Raw genomic sequence first — 27,534 nt, 5'->3', positions numbered from 1 at the left:
TTTGAAAAATCTGGCCTTGTTCAGGGGTGCCAAGCCCTTGAAATATGAATCTTTTGAAAATCTGACTCCATGTGCTTATGTCCCACTTTAGATACTACCTATTTGAAGAACAAAGTATAACTCAGTTATTCTGTCGATAAAGGAGAGCTACTAAATATTTTGGAATAGGGCACTCACTGGAATGCCTCTGCACCCCCTCAATCCCCTGAAAAATAAAATACTTGTTTGAAACTAAGAAAACCTGCAAATAGTGAAAGTTCCACATTTACAGCCCCTACCCCCAATTCATACTTATACCTGAGAACAGCCAATGTGAGATCACAGCCCACCACAGTCAAGTGAAAAAAGGCAAATTTGTCATCGAGAAATAAAAGAAGTGTCATTTTGAAGACGTACAAAGTGGTCTTCCTCCTCTACTTGGTATTCATTGGAGGACAAATGTAGTATTATGTCCAGTTCAGGGGTCTGAACTTCAAGAAGTTGGCAATCTGGACAGAGTCTAGAGTAGAAGAAACAGAATGGCTAAATATCTTGATTTTGCTGTGTATTTACTGACAGAAGTGATATTTGTTTGGTAGACACATACATCACTGCCACGATGCGTATTGTATCTTAGATCCACCAGGTCAGAGGTGCAAAACAAACATACATGTCTCCATTTATGTTGCCCTTAGGGCAGAGCTTTGGAAGCTCTTTCCTCACTCTCCTTACTTTTTGTTTGCGCAATGAAGAGAGATGAGAAGCCTGTGTAGATTTTTTCTCCTGAGCTGTTACGATCTCTAGTCTGCCATCAGCAGGCTCCTGGTCGTGCCCTGAGTTAATACCCTTTCCCATTTACTGTGATAAGAAATTCCTTTCGCATGAGCAGAGCTCAGACAACTGCATACTTACATGAGGTGATGGAAAACCTCTTACAAAATCAAGCCCTCAAAGTGGATAACCTCAACAATGATCTTCCTAGTGATATTCAGTGGCACTTTGCTTTACCTGCAAGCACTGATAGATCAGCCCAAATCCCTGATTATTAATAAGCACAGCTTAACATGAGAGTTCTGCCCATTACAACTCTTCAGTTTATTCATGACCCCAAACTTTTTAACATCGGCCATGGTTGGGTTTTTTTCCTCACTTGATTTTTTGTCCTCTTGTCTCAAGATGTCCTAAGAGTCACTCCTATGTTCATGCAGGCTTTCAGCTTCAGGATAACATTTTACCGCCCTGTAGCATCTGGACATGCAGCAGGCATGCTCACCATTAGAAAAATATTCAGAAGTCACACAGAGGAAGTGTGAACTCTTGGAGTAGGGATGGGGCAGGGAATTGTAATAATCCCCCCAGTACTGTGTGCCAATTGTTTTTACGGGCATAAAAGCACTCTGCTACTCTAGCGTATCATGCACATTATTTTCAGGCTGGAGGCATGGTGGGATGGGGGAGTTCCTGGTATCCCTGGCAAAAGACATCAAGAATCAGAAGAGGAGATCTCGGGTTGGGTATGAACATACAGAGCAAGTTGACCCTGCTTGGATGACCCTGTTACCATATCCTGGTTAATGTTACAGAGAGATATCAATGAGATATCCTGGTTTTGTATTTGGCAGATTGGTTATTGGAATGAAGATGAGAAGTTGGTTCCAGCAGCCATAGACACTCAAAGTGGCAATGAGTCTACAAGCCTCCAGAACAGGACTTACATAGTCACAACTATCCTAGTAAGTGCTGTGACTTCTATCCCAGTTCTTCCTCTCTCCCATCTTCCTGATGTGCAGACTCCCTCTTCCCCCTCATGTGCCCTCCTTTGTACTATATCATTTTTATAATAGCAATAACAATAATAATAATAATAATAATAATAATAATAATAATAATAATAATAATAATAACAACAGCACTTACTGTTTCCTGCTGGGTCCATAAAGGTATCTGAAAATTGCTGTGGCTAATTAAATAGGTATTAAAGAGCTCTCATGCTTAAGTGTAGAAAATACAAAAGATTATGACAAGATAGTAGAGGCATCAGCATAGGTAAATTAGGAACACTATGCCTGTGCTTTGTATTTAGCCCACAGAACGGGGGCTGTAATTTTGGGAAGGATAAGCTGTATTGTGCAGAGAGGCTGAATCATAGCTTTAAAAACAAATCTCCACTATAATCATGAAGGAATAATAGGTACCCCATAATGTATGGTATCATGTATTGTGTCATTGTACACGCTTACCCTGCAGAAACATGAAATTTTACTAACTTGTTTGTTGAATGCTTAGTGTGAGTCTGCAGAGAAGACACAATACCCAAACTGAGTTAAGCATCTTAAGGCACTCTTCTGTCCAGCAGATTTGATTCTGCCTATGCCCACATAGGCAGACATGCCTTTAAAAATTCACAGCTCAGATGCGCTAAATATCCCTTGCAGAACTGCACTGAAAGGTTTGTTGCCTAAATTCCCCCAGCTACTCCATTCCCCTCAGGTCCACCACTGCAGAAGCTGCACACAGATTCTGCATGAATAAATAGAAAATGCCACAATAAAAATCACACTTCATACCTTCTAAAATAAGCCCGTTGTGTGTTGACTGTGCCCTTTGGTGCAGGAACACAAAGCTAGAGCTTTGCAAGGGGACCAGAAGCTGCACATTGGGCTCGAGTGTGAGCCCCTGATGTGCCTCCCTAGAATGTGGAGCGTGGCTCGATATTGGTCTTCTCTGTGCCAGGAAGACCCATATGTGATGCTCAAGAAGAATGCCAACCAATTTGAAGGCAATGAGAGGTATGAAGGCTACTGCGTGGAGCTCGCTGCTGAGATCGCGAAGCATGTTGGCTACCACTACAGGCTGGAGATTGTCAGAGATGGGAAGTATGGAGCCCGGGACCCCGACACCAAAACGTGGAACGGCATGGTGGGAGAACTCGTTTATGGGGTGAGTTTCCAACCTTCTCCATTGTCTTTAGTTCTTGGTACTTGAGAACACATTCAAGCCCCAGAGTAAAAAGGAGCCCTTCCTTCTGTCAGCCTGAGTTGTCTTGAGGACTGCAGCTCTGATAATTCAAATAATCAGCCCAAGTAAAACATTTTAATTTAGGGAGGAACAGCACATTTTGTGCCTATGGAAATGTCAAAATGTTTCCTTTCAACAGTTCCAATATCCTTTTTCTTTCCATTTTCGGAAGAACAAGTATTGAAAGGTCAAACTTTCCCGTGGGTAGGATCTCCAAATTTTACTCTACTTTATGTTTGCATGATAATAGCAGGATGAAAGAAGGATAAGATTTCAAACACTTCACATATGATTGGTGAACAATAGGACTAGACCATTTTCTGTCCAGCCACTCATTTCCATCATCTCAGATATACACCTGCACCCTACACTTCTAAACTTGGTTCACTCTGGTAGTTCACATTCTGTGGTGTTTTAAGTCAGAGGGGTCTAATTTTCCCTTGTAGGCAAAGGAGAAATTAGTGCAGGGAGCATCAGTGCTCAAGCCTCTGTGTCACTGTTGGAGTAAGGGATGATCTGTCTGCTGCTGGTAGCTCCGCGGTGTACACTGACAGCCATTTCAATGCATTTCCCTTTCCATTTTCAAGACGGATTGTAAAATAATTGGAGAGTGCACATCAGTGTCACTGGAACATTTTTCCTCTTCTCCTGCATCAGTTATGCAATCAAAAAACAGTTTCTGATGGAAGTAAACATCCCGGCATCCTTTTTCAGGCGATTGGCCTTTCCTTGCCTCTTTTGATGTCTGGATGATAAAGCTCTTTTAGTGAAAATCATCTGCATCAGACTGAGACTTCAATGGATAAATCAGACAAGAAGAGCTAGGTGGCTGCAAAAAGAAAACGCTGTGATTTCAAAACAGAACTGGTAATCACTACTGATAAAATTGAAATAATCCACCAATATTATGGTCTGCTTCTTCTTAACCTTTCTCTTGCAATTGGTTTTGTCTGATTTCTTCTGAGATAGCGGGGGTAAACAGCGATCAAAGGAACATAAGCTGTAGTTAGTAGGTATATTTTATCCCCAGAATGCAAATCTCTTTTCTGTCTCTCCTTTTCAGAGGGCGGATGTGGCTGTGGCACCATTAACCATCACTCTGGTTCGAGAAGAAGTTATAGACTTTTCCAAACCGTTCATGAGTTTAGGTATCTCTATCATGATAAAAAAACCTCAGAAGTCCAAACCAGGAGTTTTTTCCTTCCTGGATCCTTTGGCTTACGAGATATGGATGTGCATTGTTTTTGCCTACATTGGAGTGAGTGTTGTCCTCTTCCTGGTGAGTCGCTTCAGCCCTTATGAGTGGCACACTGAGGAATTTGAAGAAGGACGAGACCAGCCAGCCAATGACCAGACAAATGAGTTTGGGATATTCAACAGTCTCTGGTTCTCCCTGGGAGCTTTCATGCAGCAAGGATGTGATATTTCTCCAAGGTGGGTTGCCTTCCCCAATGAACCTTCTTCCAGTTCATGTGATTTAATCTTTCTGCATGCTTTGGAGCTGAACAGGTTCTTCTTTGACCTTCCTTCTTGAACCATAGTGTAGTTTTCTGAATCAGTTACAGATTCAGAAAGGATCCAAGGGTTCACAGCTCTCACACCCATGAACTTGGGACCTCAAACTTGGGACCATTCTAAATTTATGCTGGGTAGTTCTTTTGAGGGAATTTACAGAAATGCAAACAAGATTTTCTAAAGCCACACATTTGCAATCAATTTTTCTCAGTCATTTATTTTGTTGCCATTAGGAAAAAAATATTCTAGCATTATAGGGAAGCTATAAAATTCCAGTAAAGTAGAGAGAAATAACACAGTAGGTGCCCAGTGAAAGGTTATACGGTCTGTGCCAAAGATTATGGAGCACACTGAGTGGCTTTAGGTATTATTGGCCTTTAGAAAGGTCTGAGAAGTACCGAGTTTTCCTTCTGGTTCCCGTTTCAGTCAATAGTTCTGCTGCCTGAAAGTTCAGTAGGACCCAAAGTCCAAAAAGTTCCTAAAGGGGCTTTTGGTGGAGACTTTTACTCTCTGCATAAATTAGTGACTCTTGTGATTACTTTTAGATATTTTTTCTTAGAAAAGCTAGCACAATATAAGGTGGATGAAAAACTGCGTGAAATGCAGAAGATATAAGTCTGTGATAGAGACACAAGCAGAGACTTACTTTTAAATAATGTCTGGGAATATCTCCTTAATTTTTTGAGACCTGTATTCCCACAAGTCTTCTGACAGAGATTTTGCCTACTGCAGGAGCCCATGATACACATATCTTCTCAATGCATTGTTCATACAAAGGCGTTCAAAAAGAAAAGAAAAAGAATTAAAAGCATAAGAACTAAATAGCTGCCAAGCATGACTCTGATAGATTTTCTTATTTATTTGCACAAGTTGTATGTCCAGTAAGTAATGTCTGTAATACCTGAGGGACCTTTCTTGTGGTATGTGTATATTCACCTGAGGCAGGACCAGAGGTGAGCCAGGGATGAGGTTTTTGACACCTCCAGTGTTTTGTGTCCAGGGCAGAGGTACTTAGGGTTTGTGAGGCTGAAAAAGGGTTAATGAGCTGTGGCTTGGGATGTGGATTATACGCATCCATCATTCCCAAGAGTTTTGCTCTGGATGTTGGTTGGTTGGTTGGTTGGTTAGTTGGAGAGCATGTGGACAGGTCAAGCACCAAAGCCACCAGACACTGCAGGACACTACTGTCATTCACCCTCTCCACAGCTCCAAGAGGCACAGCGTGTCTCTACACCGCTCTCTACACACCTGGGTTTTACATGCAAGCTCATTGGACCAGGAAAGTTGCTTGTCCCAGTTTAGGCTAAGAACATTTTTGGCCAGGTTTGACTCAAACCAGAGATACTGCCAGGCACGAGAATGAATTTACAGTCAGTATATGCATTTTCTGCATTTACATCCCATGGTGACATCTGAAGTGACGATCTGATAAAAGCAGACGGCCTTTTTCTTTTTTCCCCATCCTTCGTTTTTTGGGCTTTGTCTCCCTTCTCTTCAAGGAAAATTTCAGCAGAGATATGTGTCTTGTGGGTGAACACAGTAGGCAGAACTTAATCTCTCATATGCTGGGATGGCATCAAAGCTCGGGGGACAAGAAGGAGGCACAACTCCATCAGCAAGTGGAGATAACACTGCGCAGCTCAGCACAGCTCCCACAGCACCAGCTTGTTGTCTATTGGATGGCAATTTGTCCAAATATTAATGAGCTTGGGATAGTGGGGAAATAAGAGCCTGCATAGAACTTTGATAGTGACAGCTTTTATGAATATGTTTTATCATCTGATCATTGATTAGTACGAGTCCAGCTGGAGCATTCAGAAAGTCTTCCCAGCAGAGGGAATTTCAACTTTATCACTGTCTTGTAACACAGCCCCATGCGTTAGGATCAGGTTATTGCCATTTTCATTCTCATTGTTGTTCTTGTCATCATTATTCTTATTTGGGAAAGAGAATGTCTTCCTTTGGGGACAATTTGATAGCCAGTTTGTGTTCCAAGGAGGAGTGTGGAGAGGTGAAAAGCTGAGACTTTGCGGAATATCAAATTTTGAAACATCTTCAATAAAAAATGTTGGGGGGAAGATTGGTGCTTTGATCCAAATCACAAGATTTGCTCTAGCTAAACATGCTTTGAATCACCATTTCAAAGTGTTTTATTTTGCTTTGAAATGGGAAATGAGAATGATTCTGTCATTATTATTTTAATGTTGTTAATTTGATCATCCTGATAATGAAAATTACAATTTCATTGAAACCAATATTTTCCCATGGAGCACAAGAGTGCTTTCTGACTACAAATATTTGCAAGAAGAGAAAATTTGAAAAATGAAATATGGGAATTATTATAACTCCCAGTACTCTGAGTACAGCTCCTTGTGATGGTTGCAAGTGGAGGGAGACATTTCTGTGAAATGTGAAAGCAAGGAGGAAGCAGAAGAGTGAGAATTTCCGTAGGATGTTGTTGTATAGAAAGGCTCTGAGCGCGCTCCGTATTTCACATGTATTTTTCACACGAACCTAGTGCAGGATTTCTGTGACACATCACTTAGAAATGAATGCTTGGTAGAACGACATTGTGGGCAGGTGGAGATCTGCTCTATTCCAATATATTTCCTATGTGGTTGCTTCTAAACTTACCACTACAATCTCGCAGCATCTCCCCAGTAATGTATTAACCAACATAAATAGCTTCTGTTATACATCTGTTCTGTCATTCTCTCCCCAGCAGAAAGGAGCAAGTGCAGGGGTGTATTTTGTTTTTGTAGAGGTTTTGGCTTGTTTATTTCAGTTTTGTTTTGGGAAGGAGTAGAGGAAATTTGTCTGGAGTTTTTTTTTTTTTTTCAGAGCATGTTTGTTTTAAGTGCATATGCCGCTATGTATTTATCATGAAAAAAAGTAAGATCAAAACTGCAGACACATCACTCAGCACAGCGGGTGGTGAGGTTTGCAGCAGCTCCTTGCCCTTGTAAATGTGCATTCCTTAGTCTCAGACCAGTCCCCAGGGAACTTTAGTCCCCATAGAGACAAAAATTTGCTTTTGAAGGAAAGTAGTGTCCTTTTTACGGACAGTCTTGCCAGCCAAAACTTTAATCAGGCTTTTAAGTATGCTGGTCACAACCAACCAAGGACTTTAAAGATACACTGTGAATTTGATAACCTGTGGATGGCCAAGACAGAGCGTAGCTGTGGGTTATGTGCTCATAGCCTCTTCTCCCAAGGAGTGAGGTTGCTGGGCATGAGGTCGACTGATGTCCTTGAAGCTCTGAAGCCTTCATGTCTAGGCATGGACTGGATGAGTGTGACAAAGGTCAGGTAGTAACCAGTCATGGAGAGTCCCGGCTGTAGCTGGTGGCAGTCTGTGTTGTGCCTTTGGATGCTGCAACGTGAGCATGAGCAAGGAATCCATCCCTCCTAAGCCATAAATAGAATGACTCAATTCTAGGTACATAACTTCAACCAAAGGAGGCTGTGAGCTCTTAGACATTTCCCACTGGAGTGTGTGGTCCCCCTTCTGCACCGTCGCTGACCAGTGGCCCCACTGGATGTGGTTCAGTCACTACCACATGGACTAATTTGTTCTGGTTGAGGTGAGATGGTCCGTTGTTGCCCTTAAAGCTTGTACTTTCAAAGTCCTGGCTGATACATAGCAGAATGGGGGAGAAGCAACATTCTGGAGTTGTGAGTAGTTTCATGTACATAGTAATGGGCAGAAATCAGTGAAGTCTGAAACGGGACATAAAGCATTAGGCTTTGCGAAGTGCTACTTTAACTTCAGAAAACAGTCATGAAATTGCAAAAGCATTCATTAAATGTGAAATACGGACCCAGAAAGGAGATTGTCAGAGCAGGCATCAGAGGTAATAAATATCCCACAGCCAATCGCGAGAGCCTGCAGCAAGAGAAATGTGAAGTAAATATGACTCACGTTGTAACATTTTTCAGAAATGTAATTTGATAAATTGTCTTCAGAGCTTAAAATAACCCCAGTGTGTAGCAGCTGTGGAGACTGGGACCTTGCTAACATCCAGCATGTTGCTGCCATTCCTCACTCAGGATGGTCCTGAGGCCTTTGAGAATGAGACCAAGGGGACGTCTGGGCTTCCCAACCTCTTCTGCAGCAAAATGAAGTATCTGAATTTTTCATCCGCCCCATCATTTTCTACAAAATAAATTATTCGATTGTTGTGGAAAGGATAACAAAGCAGAGAGCAAAATATATATTTTCTTTGTGAGCTTCCTAGCTTGATCTTCTATTTTTTGTTACCTCAAAATGTGTTGCTTCATATGGTTTGAGCCCAAAAGAGACTTCCTGTATATTGGAGACTATTAAATTTAGTCCAGTTACTCTTCCTGTGACTCAGAAAACTTATGTTTGCCTAAAATTAAATACATTTGGCTAAAATATATCTTCTGGAAAGCCATTTATTCTTCCTGTGAAGATACCATGAGACAGAATATATACAGTTTCTCTCAGCTGAGTGACCCTAGGAGTCTTGTCCCCACTGGAGTTTGACAGGAGGATAAATGCCACACAGTATCACCCAGTAAATGCAGCCATTCTGTGTGCCCTGCCAGCAGAAAATTAAACAGACATCTTCAACAATAAACCCAGATTCATGGGTGCTCTCTTTATACTGTGCTGTGGAAACAAAACACATGTATTTTGAATTCAGATCAAAACATACCATAAGTAGAAGGGAAATGTACAGTCATATCATGGCATGATAGGATATCATGTCACGATACCTGGACAACACAGCTTGAAATTGCTTATTATAATCTGCATGATTGAGAACAGAGCTGAAGATGCCCTGGTCAGCCTGTGCTGGAAGCGAAACGATGAATGAAGCTCTCATCACAGCCTGGGTCTGGGAGAGAGCCAGACTTGAGAGGGGATGTTTCGAGAGCATCAGCAGGGGTGGATGAGCACAAAGAGTTTCTGTGCCAGCTGGTCTGTGCAAGGTGCCGTAAGGGAGCACAGCTGGAAGGTGGCTGGGCCATACCAGTGTGCCCTAAAGACTATGGGTGTTCACTGCATGCAAGGAGACATGGCGCAAGATGCAATTCGCCCTTCAGCTGGCTTGAGATGAAGAGTTAAATGGGTCTTAAGTTGCCTGCAGAGTCCAGACCTGGAGCCAACGCAGGGTGCAGCAGCACGTGCCAAGCAGTGACCCCCTGGCTGGGGGGAAACATGCTGCTTAGGGAGGTTTGCTGGCAGAGATGATGAATAAATGCACTCTGAGGTGGGAAGGAGAGATATAAATGCTGGCTGCTATCCAGTCAATAGATACAATCTATTATTTATAAGCATCTTGTGGACATTGTTATTTGTTTTTAGAGACATGGAAACAGTGCATTCTGGCTGATCTATATAGTGTGTAGCTGGGCTTTTATTTCACTGCACTCCTTTGCAGGCTTTCTGTTGCACTCAATCATAGCAGTTTGTCTGTTGAAAGGCAAGTACAGTATTTATTATGCACCTGTAATTAATGTTGAACATTTTCTTCTGCTATTTTTCCTGTTTATTTACATTTCTTTTCAGATCAATTGAAAAAATCACAGGAGACTTCAGTCATAGAGCTGGTGGAAATAACAGCAAAATTGCTCCACAAGTTGTTAAAGGTTTTTTTTCCTAAACTAGCCTCTAGAGATTTTGAAAAATAGCAACACTTTTAAGTTTCATCAAGATGTTCCTAGTACTGAAGGTTTTATCTGGTTTTAGAGAAGATCTAAATCAGAAATTGTTTAGGACAAAAATTTTCTTTTTTTAGTGAGAGGTTTGATTTGCGTTGTTTCAAGGGAATTATTTCTGTTCTGTCTTTTGTTAACTTACATTTGCAGGGTACTTACTTGTTTTGCTAAAAATTTAGAATTAGGGAAATTAGAACCAGCTGCATTTACCAATTAAAAGGATTTAAATTCCTTCCTGAAATGAAGGCTGAGCCTTGGTGTTAATTTGGTGACTCTTCTGGATTTCAGTAGGCATCTTCTCTGACACTCCAAACATCTGCCTGTCTTTTTGGCCTGATGCACGGTTCTGGTGCCGTCCTTGTGGTACCCATTACAACCTTAAACAGGACTTAACTTGTCCTGGAGAGCCACTGGAGAGCTGTGCAAGCTCTCCCAAGGCAGGAGTCCCACACGCAACAAGGAAAGATTTGTGGTTTTGTTTTTTTCCTCGCACTGTTTGCACAAGACGGTCTGGGGATGATGGAGTGGAGCTCACTGGCAGGGCTTGCTAAAGCCTCTCCAGAGACATGGGAGACACAGGCTTGCTACAGACCAGTTTGCTGACCGTCAGTTGGATTCACTGTGCAATCTTGAGGCAAAGGGCATATTTTTGCAATGAAAGAAGCAGCAGTTTATCGTTTCCTTGGGAAGCACATACAACCTGCAGCTCATGCTGGGGCTGCCCTGGGGGACAAGGTAGCCAAACCAGCCTGGGAGCAAGGTTGGTTCAGCATCCCTGCTACTCCTGCTCCAACGTGGGGTGAATCCGGGAGGCCTGGAGGCTTGTCCGTGGGGACAAAGCTCAGGACCATTTATTTTGAGCAGTTTGCTTAAACTGATGAGCTGAGGTTGGTCTTTAAGAACAAAAGTAAAATATTAGGATTTGAACTTCTGGAAAAGTCTTCTTTCCTTTCAAAAGTGTACCAAATGATTTTGTAATTATCTCTACCTGGCAGAGTTAATTATGTCCAGGGAGAGGAAATTCAGGTCACAGGGTAACAGCAGTACTTGCAAATCACCAGGAACTGATGACCACACTTATTTCTGAAACGCACTTAACCAGGGAAAGTGACTCACCAGAGGAGCAGCTTGACAAATTGCACAATATCTAACTAAACAGTTCCCTTTGGAGCTTGAGCACTTCCATGGCAACCAAAATGTGGCAGCCAGGGGAAAATGGAAATTCTTTTAAAATAGTCGTCCTTGCTATCCTCTTTTTCATTTGGAAGAATGCTGAAGGATAGAGAGGACTCAGAGGAAAGAAATAACTAACTGAGAGAATATTGTTGGGAAAATGCAATTTCATCTGTAACGGAAAAATGAATCTTTTGGATTTTCACACTCTGCCATCCAAAAATTTCTAACTAACTGCTGCCGAGGTAATGAATGTTTCCTCCACTGATCTGCAGGGCACCTCTTCGGGATGGTTTCCCCATCAGGCATATCTAGTCACTCTTCCACGGCTCTGACTTCAGGCCTTTACCATTGAGGTTGCTGGGGGACAGCAAGAAATTTGCTGAAAGTCCCCCCATTGAGTGACAGATTTACTAATCATTCTGCCAGCTGTGTTTAAATAAGAAGTCAAACACTTGACCCAAAAGCAGATTTATTAAGCTAAAAATATATTTGCAATCTCTTTCTTCAGGACTAAATAAATGTTTCTCATATTTTTGATTGAAAACAAAGTTTAAAATAGCAGGGGGAAAAGTGCATTGCCTAGTTTTTTAATCTTTTGGGAAGTTTTATTAGGACATCTGTGATGTGGAAATGGCATGTGCTGCTTGTGTTTCTAGTGCTGTGCACTGGCTCAGGATCATGAATGGCGCTAAGATTTATAGGGGTGCCTCTGAGATTTATAGCCTTCTCTGTGACTCTGGCAGGAGACCTTCTGAGGCTCCAGGGACTCCCTATTATGCTGTGCTCTGACCTGCCAATTTTCAATCAGTAAGAGAAATACACTTTCTCTTTTCATTTTCTTCCCTCTTGATAACCTGTTATCCCCAAGCAGTCAGCTCAGCTGGGGTCTGACATCCTCCGAGCAGCAGTCAGGACTGCGCATGGTTGTGTCTTCCTAATAGCTAGGTCGATTGCCAAGTGTTTTTGTTGAAGAATAAGGGTTGTGAGGAGCTGAATGACCTCCACCTCCCTGAAGTGGTGTCCTCTGCAAGGCCGCCAGTCACACACTGCTTCAATGCTGGCACTCCAGAAAAATATTTGTAGCTAAGATGGGAAACCCTGAGCATTTTTTCACAGGGAAGCCCTGCTTAGATAACTCTTCCATATGCTGTACATCACTTTTATCAGCAGTAAGATATCATGTGCACACTGTCTGGATACACAGTCAAATGAGCATTGAACTCCTCAATTCAAATTGTTCTGGCTCACAACACACAGAGCATTCACAGCTGCTCTTTGCTGGTTTAACCACCACAGCTGGCCAAAACCTCATGGCCTTCCATTGGGAGGCTCAGAGCACTTCTCTTATTCCACTAGAGTTTGGGATTTATTGTACCTATTCTGCTTTTGTCCCAGATTTCATCCAACTACTTGTCCTGGTAACTGGGGAAGCACCATACCCCCTTTTCACAAGAAGTTCAGGAATGCATACATCCAGCGAGCAATGTCCATTGTAACACCCCAAAACAATGAGCAGGCAAAGACAAATTTATTGAAATATGACAGACATGCTAGGTTGTTCCTTGTGAAAGGCTTGATGAAGCTGAATAATCGAGAAAAGCAAAATGTGGGTCATGCTAAGAAAGAGGGCAAAAGCCTTGCTGTGCTTAGACAGGGTCTGGAGTTGGAGGATGCCGAGCATGGAGTCACCTCTGAAGTCTTGGTTTTCCTTCCATTTTCACTTGGATCACAGGAGCCAAGTGACAGCTAGGGGCCACCTGATTCATATCGTCAAATTGTAGGAAAGGGCATACAACTCGTGTATGCACCCCTTTCTTTAAGCAGTAGCCTATTTATGGCATTCCATCTATTTAATAAAATCATCCAGGAATTCTGATTAATGTCTACCCAGAAGAGCTGCTGCTTACCCTTAGATCCAAAGGCTAAGCAGCAATAATCCAATCATGGTAATCATAACTTACTACTTTGATCTTCAGATAAAAGAGCCTATAGAAGTGCAAAAGTGTTACATCACCGTTATTTGGACAACTTCAAAGCATGTTATATACACTAATGAATTCTCCCAACACAATCGCATGAGAAGTAACAGGAGGCAAATGTGTGAACAGAGGAAGGGAAGAGGGGAGAAGATGAGTCCTCATATGGTAAAAGGGAAAAGCAGTAAAAAGAAGTACCTATACACCGTGGATAGGTGTGAGATGTGAAGAGAGGTCCACAAGGGCCCAGCTGCAGAAGTCAAGCACATGGGATGCTCTCCCATAGGAGGGGTTTTCTCTTCTCTCTCATTTGTTGAAGCTCTCAAAAAGAAGCAAGATCTCAGGCTGCAGAGTGGCAGAGGGAGGGGGCAGCTTTTCATCTCAGCAGTGCTTCCAAAGCCTTCAAAAATTAAAAAAAATCACCAAATGGATCTTAGCAGGTGAAATAGGGGCAGCAGAAACACTGAACATGTTTTCCCTTCGCAGTTTGGGAGTTTTAATGTTAAAAGACAGTCATTCCTGTGCACATAAAGCTCTTCTAAAAATCAGTGGCTGGGGAGATCAGACTCATTTCTCACCACTTCTACAAGGGATACAGTATGCCCTTGTAGAAAAAAGAAAGGCTCAGAAGTGAAAATAGAGAAAATGTAACTTTTACATTCTTGGTGAGGGATCACATTTTAAATTAGAAATGAGAGAGAAAAGGAAGGGAATATTTGGGAATATTGTTCAGAGTGAAAAACTTCCAGTGCAGAAAATACTCTCCTCCCAGAAGAGGCCTTTCTCTCTTCACATTGGGAAATCTGACAAAAGACAGACAAAAATAACAGAGCAAAAAGAACCAAGGCAAGGCACCCTGGAAGAACTCTGAACTAGGTTATTGTAACATTACCCCAAAGTCTCTGAAATGAAGCTCTAAATTGTGAGCATATGTAGATGGCTAAAGAGGATCTTGGAGAAATGAAGAACTGGTAGCATACAATCCAAAATATATTAAATCTTTGGGCCGAAAAAAGCTTTTTCATCAAGCAGACTTTGAAGAAGAGACTGAGGGGAGAGCATATGAAATCTAGCAACACAGCAAAGGACATTAGCACAATAGGCCATTGTTTAAAAAGAAGGATGAGAGCTGTTAAATTTGGGGCCACCTGAGGTTGAGGAAGTTCCTGAGTAATCAATCTCCTGGGGTGCTCCAGCAAGTGCTTCTGACAAAATTTTATGCTTGTCACCTTGTGAGTTTTTCTCAGCAAAGCGAACAAATGTCACCAAAGTGAGAAAAATACGTGAAGAGCTTTTTTTACAACAAAATTTTTTGCTCAAAGGCATGACAAGAGCCATTTTTTTTCCTTGTAGCAAAAGCCAGCAAAACTGCAGAAGAAGGATGACTTTGCCTTTCACCAGAGCTGCTGAGCAGCCTGAAGTAACCACGTGTTTCTCAGCAAACCTCTATCTAAACACCCATCCATTACATGCTTTTAACTTGCTCAGCCCTGAACTGGTCAGGCAGTTGGACTAGATGATCATTGTAGGTCCCTTCCAACTGAAAATAGTCTAATTTAGTCTAGTCTAGTCTAAACTACCCTGGTTTGCAACATGGAGAGACATAATGTGCCTGTACTGAAGAAGATGGCAGTGTATTTCTTTGGATTTATCTGTTCTGCCTTTCAACCACACTCTTTTTTTTTTTTAGGGTTCCACCTCATCCCTCTATACCAACCCTTTCTTTACAATGTTATTATCCTGCGCTTTAGGGATAAGCATCTCATCTCAGCAGCCAGTTCTGACTGCTCAGGGACGGTGGCTCCCTCAAATGAAGGACATGCCTCAGTTCTGCAGTTCTGCTCTGTAGGAGTGTTTTTATACTATGGGTGGTACCTGGGTCCTGCTGAAGTTGAGGGGAGCTGGTTGCTCCTGTCAGTCCATGCTTGCGTGGCATCTAGTGCTTCCAACATCATACCTTGTTAGTTGAGTAGGTGATTTGTGTTGATTGCTCATCAGCAGGCTGCATTTTGTGGTCACTGAGGACCACAGGAGGGCACAACCTGCAGACTGCTACTGAGTCCATAAATTACCTTCTGCATAGCTGAGCCCATTTGATGCTGCCTCTGCCTGCTGGGATTGAGCGTCTCAGGAAGGGGAAGTGAGCAAAGCAGCAGCTCAGAGGTAAATTCCAGCTGGTGACCAATGCTTCAGGCCACCCACCCAGGTGAAATTCATAAATGTGATTCATCCTCTTCTCCCACAGCTGGGAACTGAATTAGGGAGGTGAAGTAAGCTACCCTGGATCCCATAAAGTGGCAGGGCTTCCCAAGGAGCAAAAAACAGAGCTCCTGGATGTTAGTCCTCTGGTTAGGCTGTTAGATACCTCTTGCCTGTCAAAATGCTAAGTGAATGTCTTGAAAACAGCACGTAGCTGTTCCATGTAGTCATGCTTATACTTAGCACTGCAGCAATCCAAGCTCCAATGACTGGAGAACCGCAAGTGGCATGATGCATTTCTGACTAAGCAGGAAAACTCATTTTAGAAAGAAGTTTTGCCCATTAAAGGGAAATTGAAGAAAAAAGTGCCAACATATTCTGAAAAAGAAGAGATAAAATGGTAGGAGGGGGACCATATACTGGTGTCCAAGGCCAGTAGCTTAAGCAGAAAGAAACAGTAAATAAACTATGACTTATAATTAAAGCCTCACAGATATACATTCTGCCGTTGAATCTGGGAGATTCTGCATATTTGCAGACAATATGTTCAGTTGTTGCAATATTTACACAGCAAGTGACCCCAAGGCCCCTTTGTAAAAGGACTTCTGCTGGGATTCTGCAATCCATATTGCCTCTTTCTGGCGTGTTGGCTTTGGGGGTCGGATGAGCTGGCATGGTTTGCCTGAAAACACGAGAAAGACCAGACCTCCAGCCCATGTACAAAAGTTAAGAAGCTCTCAATTGTTTTCATTCTTTTTTTTTGAAAACAAAAATTAGAAAAGCAGGAGTGAGACAGCATGGGAATCCCAGTACCTGTGCACCCTCAGCTTTCTTACCCTGTCTCACTGGTTAATGTTACCCACAGGGAATCAAAATATGCAGCTGTTACCTCTGTAGATAAGTTGTGAGGGTAGTGGAAGAAGGAATTTGTACCACTGGGAGAGGTAAATGAGAATGCCAACAGAAAACATTCTTACTTCTGTGTTTGTAAGGGCTCTCTTGACGCTCCGTGTTAAAGCCCAGCACTGCAGCCGGGACTCCAGACTTTTGTCTGGAGTAGGATTCCATAATAAGTAAATGCAAACTAATAATGGCAAGAAAATTAATAATACAGCATGGACAGAGAAACATGCATTATAATCACTCAATTTCATCACAAACAATTGGTAGCTCATTCAAAACTATCCATGGCATAGCAGAGCGTAAGAGGACAAGAGCTTTACAGCATGTATGTGATGGATGCACCCAAAGCTGTTCCCAGCTCCACAGCCCCACACTAAGTTTGTTCCTCTATCTATGACTATTCACAGACTTTTCAAGCAAATCCAGGGTTCATGTCAGGGTTGGAGATAAAACGGTGAGACCAATCATGCCAGATGGTCTGTGACACACAGAAAAAGCAAAGCTCATTTACATTGACAGAGTTTAATGTGGAAAATTTGTTTAAAATAAGAGCAAAACTGGAGCAAAATGTTTGCAACTAATCCACTACCAAGTCGACCTTCAGATAAACCCATGAAATTATCTAGAGTCAGCATCAAATTAGCAGAGTAGTGTCGGAGATCAGAGGATCTGTGTGGGTAGAAGACCAAAAGTGGATTTGACCCACAATCAGTAGAACAAGCATATAAGAGCTTTTCTTTCAACAGTTTTGCATAAATTCATTCAGTGACAAATATGTCAGTTGACTAAGTGAGCCTTTATTAGAATTGATTTTAACAGCAAATCTGGGAAATCCTCCCGAAGCAACTATGGCTTTAGAATCCCAGATATGTGCTTCTAATTAAAACACTGTCAGTTTAGGTGTAATTCTCCATAAGAAATGGATTTGGGGAGGGGGAAGGGAGAAGTGGGAGAGAGCTGAGCTGCTGCTTGAACGTTTTTCCAGTGCGGTTTACTTTGTATATTTTCTCATTATCTTGTTAATGTTTTTCGCAAAAATGTATGATGCTCTTCTAATAAGATGGCAAAGCAGACGCAAACTCCTGTCGGCTTTTCCTACCTTCCATAAGGGATAAGATCAAAGAGCAAATTGTTTGATCAAGGATTGCATTTTGTTTTAAGAAATAAGAGATTATAGTGGCATGATTTTCTGTTTTCTGTGAAGAATCCATCAATGATAAGGCTAGAACATAAAAAAAAATCACTTCATGGGAACAAAGGGAACTTATAATTCTTTTCTGTTTTCCACTGGCAAAATGCAATTGCTTTTGCAAGGAAAGGTAAAAAAAAAAAAAGCCATCTAAGTGAGAAAATCAAAATGATTAATTTCAGCTTGGTCATCTGCAGTTTTTCCATTAGACAGATATAAAATAGCACATTCCAGAATTATCTTTTAAATTATACATGTGGTAGGTAAGGGTTTAATGTATTATAAAAGCTGAAAGAAAATTATTTGTAATGAGAAAGCAGAAACAAAGTTGTTTACCATGTTAAAATTATACCTTTTAGCCTTTCAGAAATGAAACATTAAGTAATAGAAAAATGCAAAGCTTGGATGCACCCAAACCAACAATTTTCGGCATGCTACTTTGAGAGGACATTTGCGACCGTTATCTTTTCGTTCCGATTGAGAATATTAAGGTTTCATTTATAATTTCAGCATTTTCCACAGTGCTGAAATTCTGGTTCCCAGCCAGCTCTAACTTTAAGTAGATTGTGCACCATGGATAATGAGGGCAGAGTATTTACCGCTTACTCCTGCAAGGGTAATGTTGGAAAGGAGTGCCCTGTTCTTGCTACTGTTCTGTGGGGGGCAGGCAGGACCTCAAGTCAGGGAGAGGATGGGGCAGGTGATTTTAGCTAGCACAGGCAGGGCTAGAAGAAGAAACGAAGAGATCTTAATTTGAATTATGTAAGAAAGAGTAGTATAGGAGGAGAAAGAATAATATAGGTTGAAAAATGTACAATCTAGTCTATCTAGCTACTTCATCCCTTTCCTCATCCCAGAATTAGCCATTCATTAAAGCCTCTTTCACTGTTATCCTTGCTTATTTTACTCTGATTTTTTTTAGATTCTGCTGTTCGCAAGTATTACTATGATTATGAATGTGAATAAATCCAGAGGTCAAATAGACAAATCCAAATATCCAAACCTTAACATATCTTTAAAGTATTAACCAGTGTGCTCCATCTCACCTTAGCTCTGCAGAGGACTGAGGCACTAACTCGTTTCCACACAGCAGAGAGCTGATTGCCTTCATGTTGTGCTTGAATGGGTACGGGGACACGTAAATTCTCAATGCAAGAGGATTTAAACCCCATACTGCCCATTAGTGAAGAGAAATGAACTTTGCTAGGGCTCGAGTTACAGAATACTTGTTAGTCAAGTGGAAGGTCATTTTCTGTTATCTGCTATGGAGTGTGATTTTCAAAACCTCAAAGTGACTTAAAAGTACAAGGTATATCTACTCCTCCGTGACTGCTTTTACTAGAGCATAAACATGACTCTAAGTCCCACTGGCTTTCGACCAGGCTTTTAGCTCCCAAGTATTGAAGTCAATTCTGGAAATGGGACATTATCTCCTAAATTACAAAGGCACTTTTGCAAATGTGTCCCGTGATGGTAGCACTGCTGCTCTCCCGCTTGGTCTACAGAAGTAACAGAACACGATCATAATGGATATTGTCTTTCCAAACACTTGCTTTTGATAAGCAGTAACAGGCATTTGCTCAAAATCTAACCAGGCAATATGGTTATCCAGAGAAGCCCAGCTTGTCCTGTTTAGCCTGTGTTTGTTGCTATTGAGTCGTAGGGATGTCACATGGGATCTCATCTGCTTGTGTGACTTTTCATCATGACTATTATTATACTTTTTATTGTATTGCACTAGCCTCCAAGAGCCTTCATTACTGGCCAGCGCTCCCTTGTGTTAGATGCTGCACAGCTGTTGAGCTAAAGGATGATGCCCTGTAGAGCCCGTATGCTGTTCTCTCTGCTGTGTGTTTACAGCAGTTTAGATTCACAGCTTCTAGCTCCAAGTGAAACTAGCAATGATGACAAACATTGCCCATTAGCAATGTCTGCAACAAAACATCACACACACAAAGCCCTAGCCATGCTGGCAGTCATAGCAAGCTGTTTATTTACTCTTCTTTCCTCCACTGCCTATGAGAGCGAGCACTCACCTGCTCACAGCATCTCATGTGATGAGGAGAAACGACCAGCACCAGCAGCAGACACAGCCCAGATGAGACTGGTGCATGATACAGACGTGCACCCTGTCCCATCTGGCTCCCATGGGAAAGAAGCTACAGCTCGCTCTCCCTCTTTCCCCAGCCCTCCTTGTTACCTCCCAGTCTCAATACCCCATAGTTACTTTTTCATGTTGTCAGTGCCAGGTGCGGAGCTGGGAAGCATAAACCATCTGCAGCTGGCAGCAGGCAGCCCCCATGGGATAAGGCAGTAATGAATATCACCAGGATGTCGAGGGTCTAGAGGCAGGAATCCGGCTGACTGCTGCTGAAGGGATTGAAACAAGTTGCAGAAATATCCCAGCTTCGTCAGGAAGGAAAGGCTGTATAATTTGCAGCTGGAGATGAATGTGATTATTTGCCATGCAAATGAATTTTGCCAGCTCAAAGTGGCCTTCATCAGCAGAGATTGTTGTATTTGACATTATCCGGTTACTTTTGTTTAATGCCTCTGTGCCTTTTCTGAGCGCTTCCTTCCCTGAGCACACATCATCCAGACTAATTAAAGACAGGTATCTTTTTTCCTCTTCCCATCAATCTGAAGACATGTGAGCTGAATCCATAGCTGCCTCCCTCCCAGATCCCTCTCCAAGTATGAAAGAAAAGGTAAAGTCGTCTGCGCTGACAGTCCTGCAGGCTGAGTATTCTCTGCAGATGGGAAGCACAATGGTCACATTCATCTCACCTAACTTTAGCTACTTAAAAATTAGCTGTTTAGTCCAACCTAGTCATCCCAGTTCCTTCAAAATTCAATTGAGAGGGAGGTCTGTAGAAGGATGTCCTCCCAACATGAGATAGATGGTGTGAATCATCCCTGGAGGTCCCTGTTTGTCTTCAGAGCTTGTTTAGTGAGTATGTCTCTCTTAGAGAGTTAAAGGTAGGGTAGAAGAACAGCACTCATCTGCCTGCCTTTCCCACAGAATCCAGCCGTCCCACAACAAACCTCTGATCTCCCTCTTTGGCTGGCAGTGATGGGGAGGCATAAAAAGAAAGTAATCTGGGATGAGGGACCATCGGTCTGCTTAGCCATGTTGCTGCAGTTGCCAATGAAGGAGGAGGTTTGCGTGAGATGCTGCAGGGCAGGGTAACAGCATATAGCTTATGGTTGGAAAACATGCCTGAAAAAATCTTTGTCATACCTTTCTTGCTTTTTAAGATGTGGATGATTAAGAAAATTTGTGAACTCCCTACAGTATCACCTTGGAGATGGGTCCTGTCGACTTCCCTGAAAGACCTTGAAAGGTGGATATCCTTCAAAGTCTTTCATTGAGCTGGGGTTTGTGGTGAGATGGACTTTGCTGCCTAGTTTCAGAAAAGCCCATGGAAGAAGAAACCAGAGGAGAGGGCAGAGGCTCTGCTCCGAAATGAGGTCCCTGTGCATAAGAAAGCCCGACACATCTCTAACCATAGAAATCCTTTCATTCACATCTCTGACATCCGAGGACCACTTGTCCTTTCTGTCGCTGTAATCCCTTGGAGTCATGTTTCCTGCAGTTTCTCTCTGCCACGGGTGAAAGCTGCTGTTATCATTCTCCAGGAGTGCAGGGCTGACAGAGCATGTGGTGGGATGGGTCTTATTTCCACATATTAAAACGCCTGCTTTCCACTCTGCCCTGTGTGCTGTGTGTGTGGGAGCTCAGTCGCTGTGCCTGCTTTCTGCTGGGAAGTGATCTCAGAGAGTTTTGACAGAAGAGATTTCAGGGTGGGTTGATCTAAATGGGGTGATGATGTGATGTCTGTGGGAGCAGCTCCCCTCGCATCAGCAGCATTTAAAACCAGACTGGACAAACTGGAAGGGTGTAACACAGATAAGCCATGCAGCTGGTGGGCTATGTGGGTTTAGTCTCCTTCCAGCTCTGATTTTGGTAATTAGCAGGGTGTGTTTTTTCCCTCAGTGGAGTGATGGAGCATGCAGGTTGGTCTGTCAAGTTGTGTTAAACCACAGTAAACCATAGCAGCTGGACCCAAGGCTCCACACAGACCCAGACATGGCATGGCACACACTATCATGAGCTGGTCCAGTGCCCTTAGCTGGACTGGGATATCTCTGGTACCATCCGATAAACTGTATTTCTGTGGAGTGACTCAGGTCAGCAGAAAGACAACACTGAGACATGGTCCCCCACAGAGAAATAAACAGTGTTTCTCATGGGCAGATTCTTCCCAGTCAGACTGTCCGGCTTTATAAAATAGCATTGTAAGTTACCTTCTGTCTGGGACAGTGTTCTGCATCTAGAGAAGGAGCATATAAATAATTTAGACAGAATGCATGAATATTGACATCAATCTAAAATTATCTTCTGCTCTTAAAAATTATTTTAAAAGATTTTAATATAAATTAATGCCTGCTTGACTTATTTGCCTCTATAGTTATCCAATGGTTACAGATAATTGGCTATTTGATTGCAGCAAGTGCAAAATACCTAGATTTTAAGGCATTATTATGAACATCTTGTCTAACCATCTGCTGAATACAAAACAGAGAATGTCAGAAGGCAATTTATTCATTAAAGCTGTAGCTCCTCTCTGAGCTTCAATATGCCTTATAGAAAAACACGGTTTTGATTTTTAAACTTCAGGTGATGGAGGAGCTGACCTAGTGATCCCAGCTGGTCTGTACATCTGGTCTGGCTCCATGCTGGTACATCCCGCTGTGGGTACATGCCATAACACAGAGCTCGCCAGAGCTGCTGTTTGGATGGGCATTGCCCTGCCCAGATAAACCGTCCTTGTAGTTGTCTCCATGTCTTATTATTAATATTATTACATACTCTGAAAGGAGTTGAAAATCAAAGAAAATTCAATCAGTTTATTGCTGATTTTTTTCACTGTGAATTTTTTATCCCCCCTCTAATTACATTGACACCTTGAAAAGTAGATTGAGAACTGAGACAGACCTTTGGCTTCCCTGGAAGTGGCTGGAGAACATGACTTTGGGTAAATGCCCAGGTAAATGATGGGCCTGCAAGAGCGAGCTGCACCTTTTGGACCTTCACACCCCTCCTGTCTGACTCTCCTCTCTGTGTCCAGGTCTCTCTCTGGCCGCATAGTCGGTGGCGTCTGGTGGTTCTTCACCTTGATCATCATATCCTCCTACACAGCTAACTTGGCTGCCTTCCTCACTGTGGAAAGGATGGTTTCTCCCATCGAGAGTGCAGAGGACTTGGCCAAGCAGACAGAAATCGCCTATGGGACCCTGGAAGCTGGCTCCACTAAAGAATTTTTCAGGGTAAAAAGGAAACATTAATGCAAATGTTTTGATTAGCCCCTTGTTTAACAAGTTCTCCAAGCCCATCCTCTCTCATCCTCAGTGCAGGTCTGGTTTTTTTCTCCTGCTTCCCCTTACCATGTTAGGACCTGCTGAGCTTGTGCTTCAAACAGCAAAAATCCAGTTTTCTCTGTGCTGCTCAGAAGGCTGGCTGTGCCTCCAGTACATGTGATATTCTGCAATTGTAAATACAAATAGGGAATATCCGTGTGCTTCTCCACATTACCAAGGAGCTACTCTCAGCAGCTCCAAAAGAAACCATATCCTGATTTCCAGTTTGGTTTGCCCTTGGTTTGATCTGCAAAATCACTTGCCGTACACAGGTATGTGGCAGAAATCAGGGGTTGATCTGGGCCCTGATGCAGAAATGGCAGGAGGTTCATTAACATCCCATTACCCCTTTTGCCTTCCTTGGCCCATCCGATATGTGGGTAAGTGTTCAGCCCAAGCTGGAAATCTCAGCTGCCACCCAAACCTCTGTTAATGCTTCTGTTGGGTTTCTGCTGTCCTACACAGCGATCCAAAATAGCAGTGTTTGAGAAGATGTGGACATACATGAAATCAGCCGAACCCTCCGTTTTTGTGAGGACAACAGAAGAGGGGATGATCCGCGTGAGGAAGTCGAAAGGGAAGTATGCCTACCTCTTGGAGTCCACGATGAATGAGTACATTGAGCAGCGGAAGCCCTGTGACACCATGAAGGTGGGAGGTAACTTGGACTCCAAAGGCTATGGCATTGCAACGCCAAAGGGGTCTGCACTGAGGTAAGTAGCTTGGATTTGCTTTCTTTTGCCCAACCACCCAGCAAATCAATGTATGCACACAGTTCAATCTCCATTGCCATGTTAATCACAAAAGCTTGGGGCGTGGGGGTGGGGGAGGTGGAGGGAAAGCGATGTGAAAACTCAGCGTGGTGTGCAGGGAAGTAAAACGCCCGGCTCCCATTGAGCAGCAATGGGAACATCTAATTATTCAAGCCCTGCATTTGGAAACTGGATCCTGGCTGATCCACTTGCTATGAATGTGTCTGCTGTATCAGGTGATGGCAGGGGGGCTGCTGTGGTGTAACCATTGGTTTCACAGAGCATTATCCAGAAGGGACGCTCATCCTGTGCCATGTGAACTGCACAGCTTTGCAGAGTATGGTATTAGCCTGGCTTGGATCTATGCTTGCAGAGGGAGTTCTCATGGGGAAAGCATTTTGGTATTTCCTGAAATGAAATGCTATTTAGGAGAGGTGGGAAACCAGTATTGACAAAGCCCTGCAAAAGGTGTGCATTTTCATTCACTGAGTCAATTCAGATCCTGGCAAGTGCCAAATTTATGGCAAGTCCAAAGGAGCACAAACCCTGCATTTCTGAGCCCAGACCTGCAGCTGTCTCATGCCTTTGCCTACTGTCATATGAAATATCTTCAGAGACCTTCCTTTAAAAAGGACAACCCTTAAAAAGTACAGATCCACATCTGAGTCAGTAGCAGAGCTTGGGTCCTGCACACAGCTGTAATCCTGGCCATGAGCTGGCCCCCTGCAAAGTGCATCATGCGAACTGACCTGCTCGGAGCAGCATTACCACAATCTGCAAACTGAGATGGTGATCGGAGTCACACCAGAGGTAGCTTTTTGGTAGCAGCTATGCAAGCTACTCACATTACGATCATGAGGAACACAAGCTGTAAGGTTTTAGTGGCACTAAGTCCTCAGAAGCCATAGCTTTAAGTAGTCTAATCAGTGGTACAACTCAGTTATTTATTAAACATATTTTGATCAAAATATTTTGACCGAAATCGTACATGTGGCCTTATACTTGCTTGCTAACATAACGCAATGCAGAGACATTTAATCCATGGTCTCTGGATTACTGGAAACCAGCTGAGTATTTGCTGATGCATTTGCCTGGTCACACAGCTCCCAAGCCAAAGCCAGCCCAAAGAATCAAAGATGTATCAACTGATAGTGGATGAGGCCCAAGGATTTTGATTACTACATTTATTAAGTCAGCTCAAATTGGATTCAGCACTGCCTGTATCAACAATTGCTGGAGGGATCTTTAGAGAAGCTCATGAATGCAGTGCAGGTGGTCTAGAAGGCAATTCTTGCATCCAGTGCGGCTCAGGCTCTGAAATGACTTGGGGCCCTCCAAATGAAGGTGGATATATTCTCAGGGCTTTGAGATGTTTTCTGTTGCACTCTCTCCAGTGTTTGTTTTCTGTCTTGCAAATATGGAAATTAGGATACAGGGCTGATTCTGTTTGTTTATTTATTTAAACATCAATCTTGTATCCTAATTTTGATATTATAAAAACAAACAAACAGGAACATCCTACCTGTCTTGTAATTGTTGGCATGTGAAGGAGCCGTTTATCATACTTCTAAGAAAAATAAAGAACAAAAAAGAAAATTGCATCAATCATTTTCATTTTGCAGCTCCAAACATCCCTCTGCTAGGCATGATTCCAAGAATTCCTAACATTTCTTTCTGTTTCCTCTTTTTCATCCTGGCTGCATGTAGAGCAAATTTCTTATGGGCCTAATGGCAAAGGAGGAATGCTTGATTTTCCATCCGATGGTGTTTCTTTGGAAGAGTTGCTGTCAGTTTTTGTCCCATTATGTTTGTTTTGTTCCTGTTGTTTTAATTGTTTCAATCTTAGTAGTTCCCTACAGTCATCATGTAGTGTCTGTTTTCCCCTTGGGGTCCTGCATGTGAGAGGTTGCCCTGAGCAAGGTGACATTCATGAGGCATCTGTATAGCATGGTCAGCCTGACTCTTATTCAGGCTTCATCTTCACTCACTTCCATCCACAGAGTAAAAGCTCTAAGCCAGGTTTGGAGGCACATGTGAGCCAGGCCTAGGTGTGTTTTAGAAGCTGGGCTCCATTTTGATTTTTGCTGCAACCTGTCCCTTTTGTAGCTAGACTGGTTTTCCTGCATTTAGGATAGCTGATTAGGAACGGATCCTAGAGAGATGCTAAATGAGAGTTCACCATTGTTTTTCTTGCTTCTACATGGGACACAATGCCAGGATATTGCCACAGATGAATGAAAACAAGGTTGAAAATCCAGAAATAGTTCTATGTGTTGTAGCAGGTGCAAACATCCCTCCCAGGCTGTCAGTTAGGTGTCTTGGGCTGCTAAAAGAGCTTGCTTCTTCCTCCCAGGTGAATCTGGCTTTGAATATCTTTTGGCCTCCAGATGTTAAAATTCAGTTGCATTTAGGCATGGCTGAGAAGGGCAATGATGGGAGGGCAGAAATTACACCTTTCAACACCAGCTAGTTCAAGGTGTGATCCCATCCGACGTGAGATAGTCATGCAGCTGCAAAACCCATCCATTTACCTGGCAGGAGCTCTTCTCCACTGTTGGACAAGTGATCAAGAAGAGGGCAAAAAGCCAAATTATCCAAAACAGAGGAAAGAAAACCCAAGAAATCCCATGTGAGTCTGGACTCAAGGAATAGGGAGGTTTTTGAGGTGGACATATGGGAGGGCAAGTTCTTCAGAGCAGCCAGCCTGGCAACAAAGTTCCCTAAAATACAAGTCAGTTTTCCTAGGGTCTGTGAATAAACACAAAATGTTCCCTGTTAAAAACCCACCTCCTTTCAGGACCCCAGACCTCTCAGTCTTTCATCAAAATACTCTCAAGATGAAGTACAGCTTGTTCTGTTTACTCCCATGAGCTGAAGAGAGAGACAATTAACTGAAATGAAGCTTCCTAGGAAAGATAATACATAACACTTAGCGCATGGCCCCAAAAATCATGTGGCTGATATTGTGCTCAGGGAAACTGCAACGCATTTACTTTGTTAACACCTTGTACCCACATAGAAGCTGCAATGTATTTTGGCTCATTAGTTAACTAATCTTTTGCAGATGGTTGAGACATCAGAGTGCTAATTAACCTGTATTCTCTTTTAGAAGACAGAAATAATTATGATTTACTTAGTGTCAAATTCTTTCTGGAGCTAGACTCACATGCTTCCATTGGCTTTAAAGGCAACCAAAGTTAGACTCTGACCACAATACTGTTACAGTAAAAAAGGGAAGATATTCGGCCATCTTCAAATCTATACCTTCGCCTTCTCTTGGACTGGTAGCAAGTTTGACTGCATTTGGGTTTTGCTTTTTGAAGACTGGATTCTGCCTGAAGGAGGCTCCCAGTCCTTGTGAAGGCTTCAGTGGTTGGACAGGATCTCAACAGGCAGAGCCATCGTGGGCTCATGGAGGTCAGCATATCCCTCTTGCTCACAGACAGGCTTTTTTAGAATTGCAATGTAAGAAAACAGACCCGTTGGTGAGGATTTCTTGGTGTTGTACACAGTGCTACGTGCACAAATTCTCTGAGATGGGAGCTGCAAGGTTCTTGGCCTTTTTCAAGATCTGTTTTATTGATATTTAAGGTCTGCTCGTGGACGGTTCAGCCCTCCATCTCTTCCATGCTTTTTAAAGCCCTCTCCCATTTGTGTCTCACTGTACTTAGCTTTTTTCCTCTTTTTCATGCAATGTCTACACCGACATTGCACCTGA

General features: G+C 42.7%; 1 protein-coding gene across 3 annotated transcripts in view; it reads left to right on the top strand.

Moving 5' to 3' along the window:
* Positions 1-27,534, top strand: part of GRIA1 (glutamate ionotropic receptor AMPA type subunit 1) — a 135,217-nt gene that overhangs the window by 87,453 nt on the left and 20,230 nt on the right. For all 3 annotated transcript variants that reach the window (XM_009466831.2, XM_009466830.2, XM_087753565.1), the window contains exons 9-13: positions 1,602-1,712; positions 2,713-2,919; positions 4,061-4,431; positions 22,776-22,974; positions 23,530-23,777. In XM_009466831.2, coding sequence (XP_009465106.1) covers positions 1,602-1,712; positions 2,713-2,919; positions 4,061-4,431; positions 22,776-22,974; positions 23,530-23,777 — 1,136 coding nt within the window. The remainder of the gene's footprint in view (positions 1-1,601; positions 1,713-2,712; positions 2,920-4,060; positions 4,432-22,775; positions 22,975-23,529; positions 23,778-27,534) is intronic.

This window comes from Nipponia nippon, unplaced genomic scaffold (assembly GCF_047370975.1).
Source record: "Nipponia nippon isolate SJK-2023a ecotype South Korea unplaced genomic scaffold, ASM4737097v1 scaffold_17, whole genome shotgun sequence".
Classification (NCBI taxonomy): domain Eukaryota; kingdom Metazoa; phylum Chordata; class Aves; order Pelecaniformes; family Threskiornithidae; genus Nipponia; species Nipponia nippon.
This window is presented reverse-complemented; position numbering and strand designations above follow the sequence as displayed.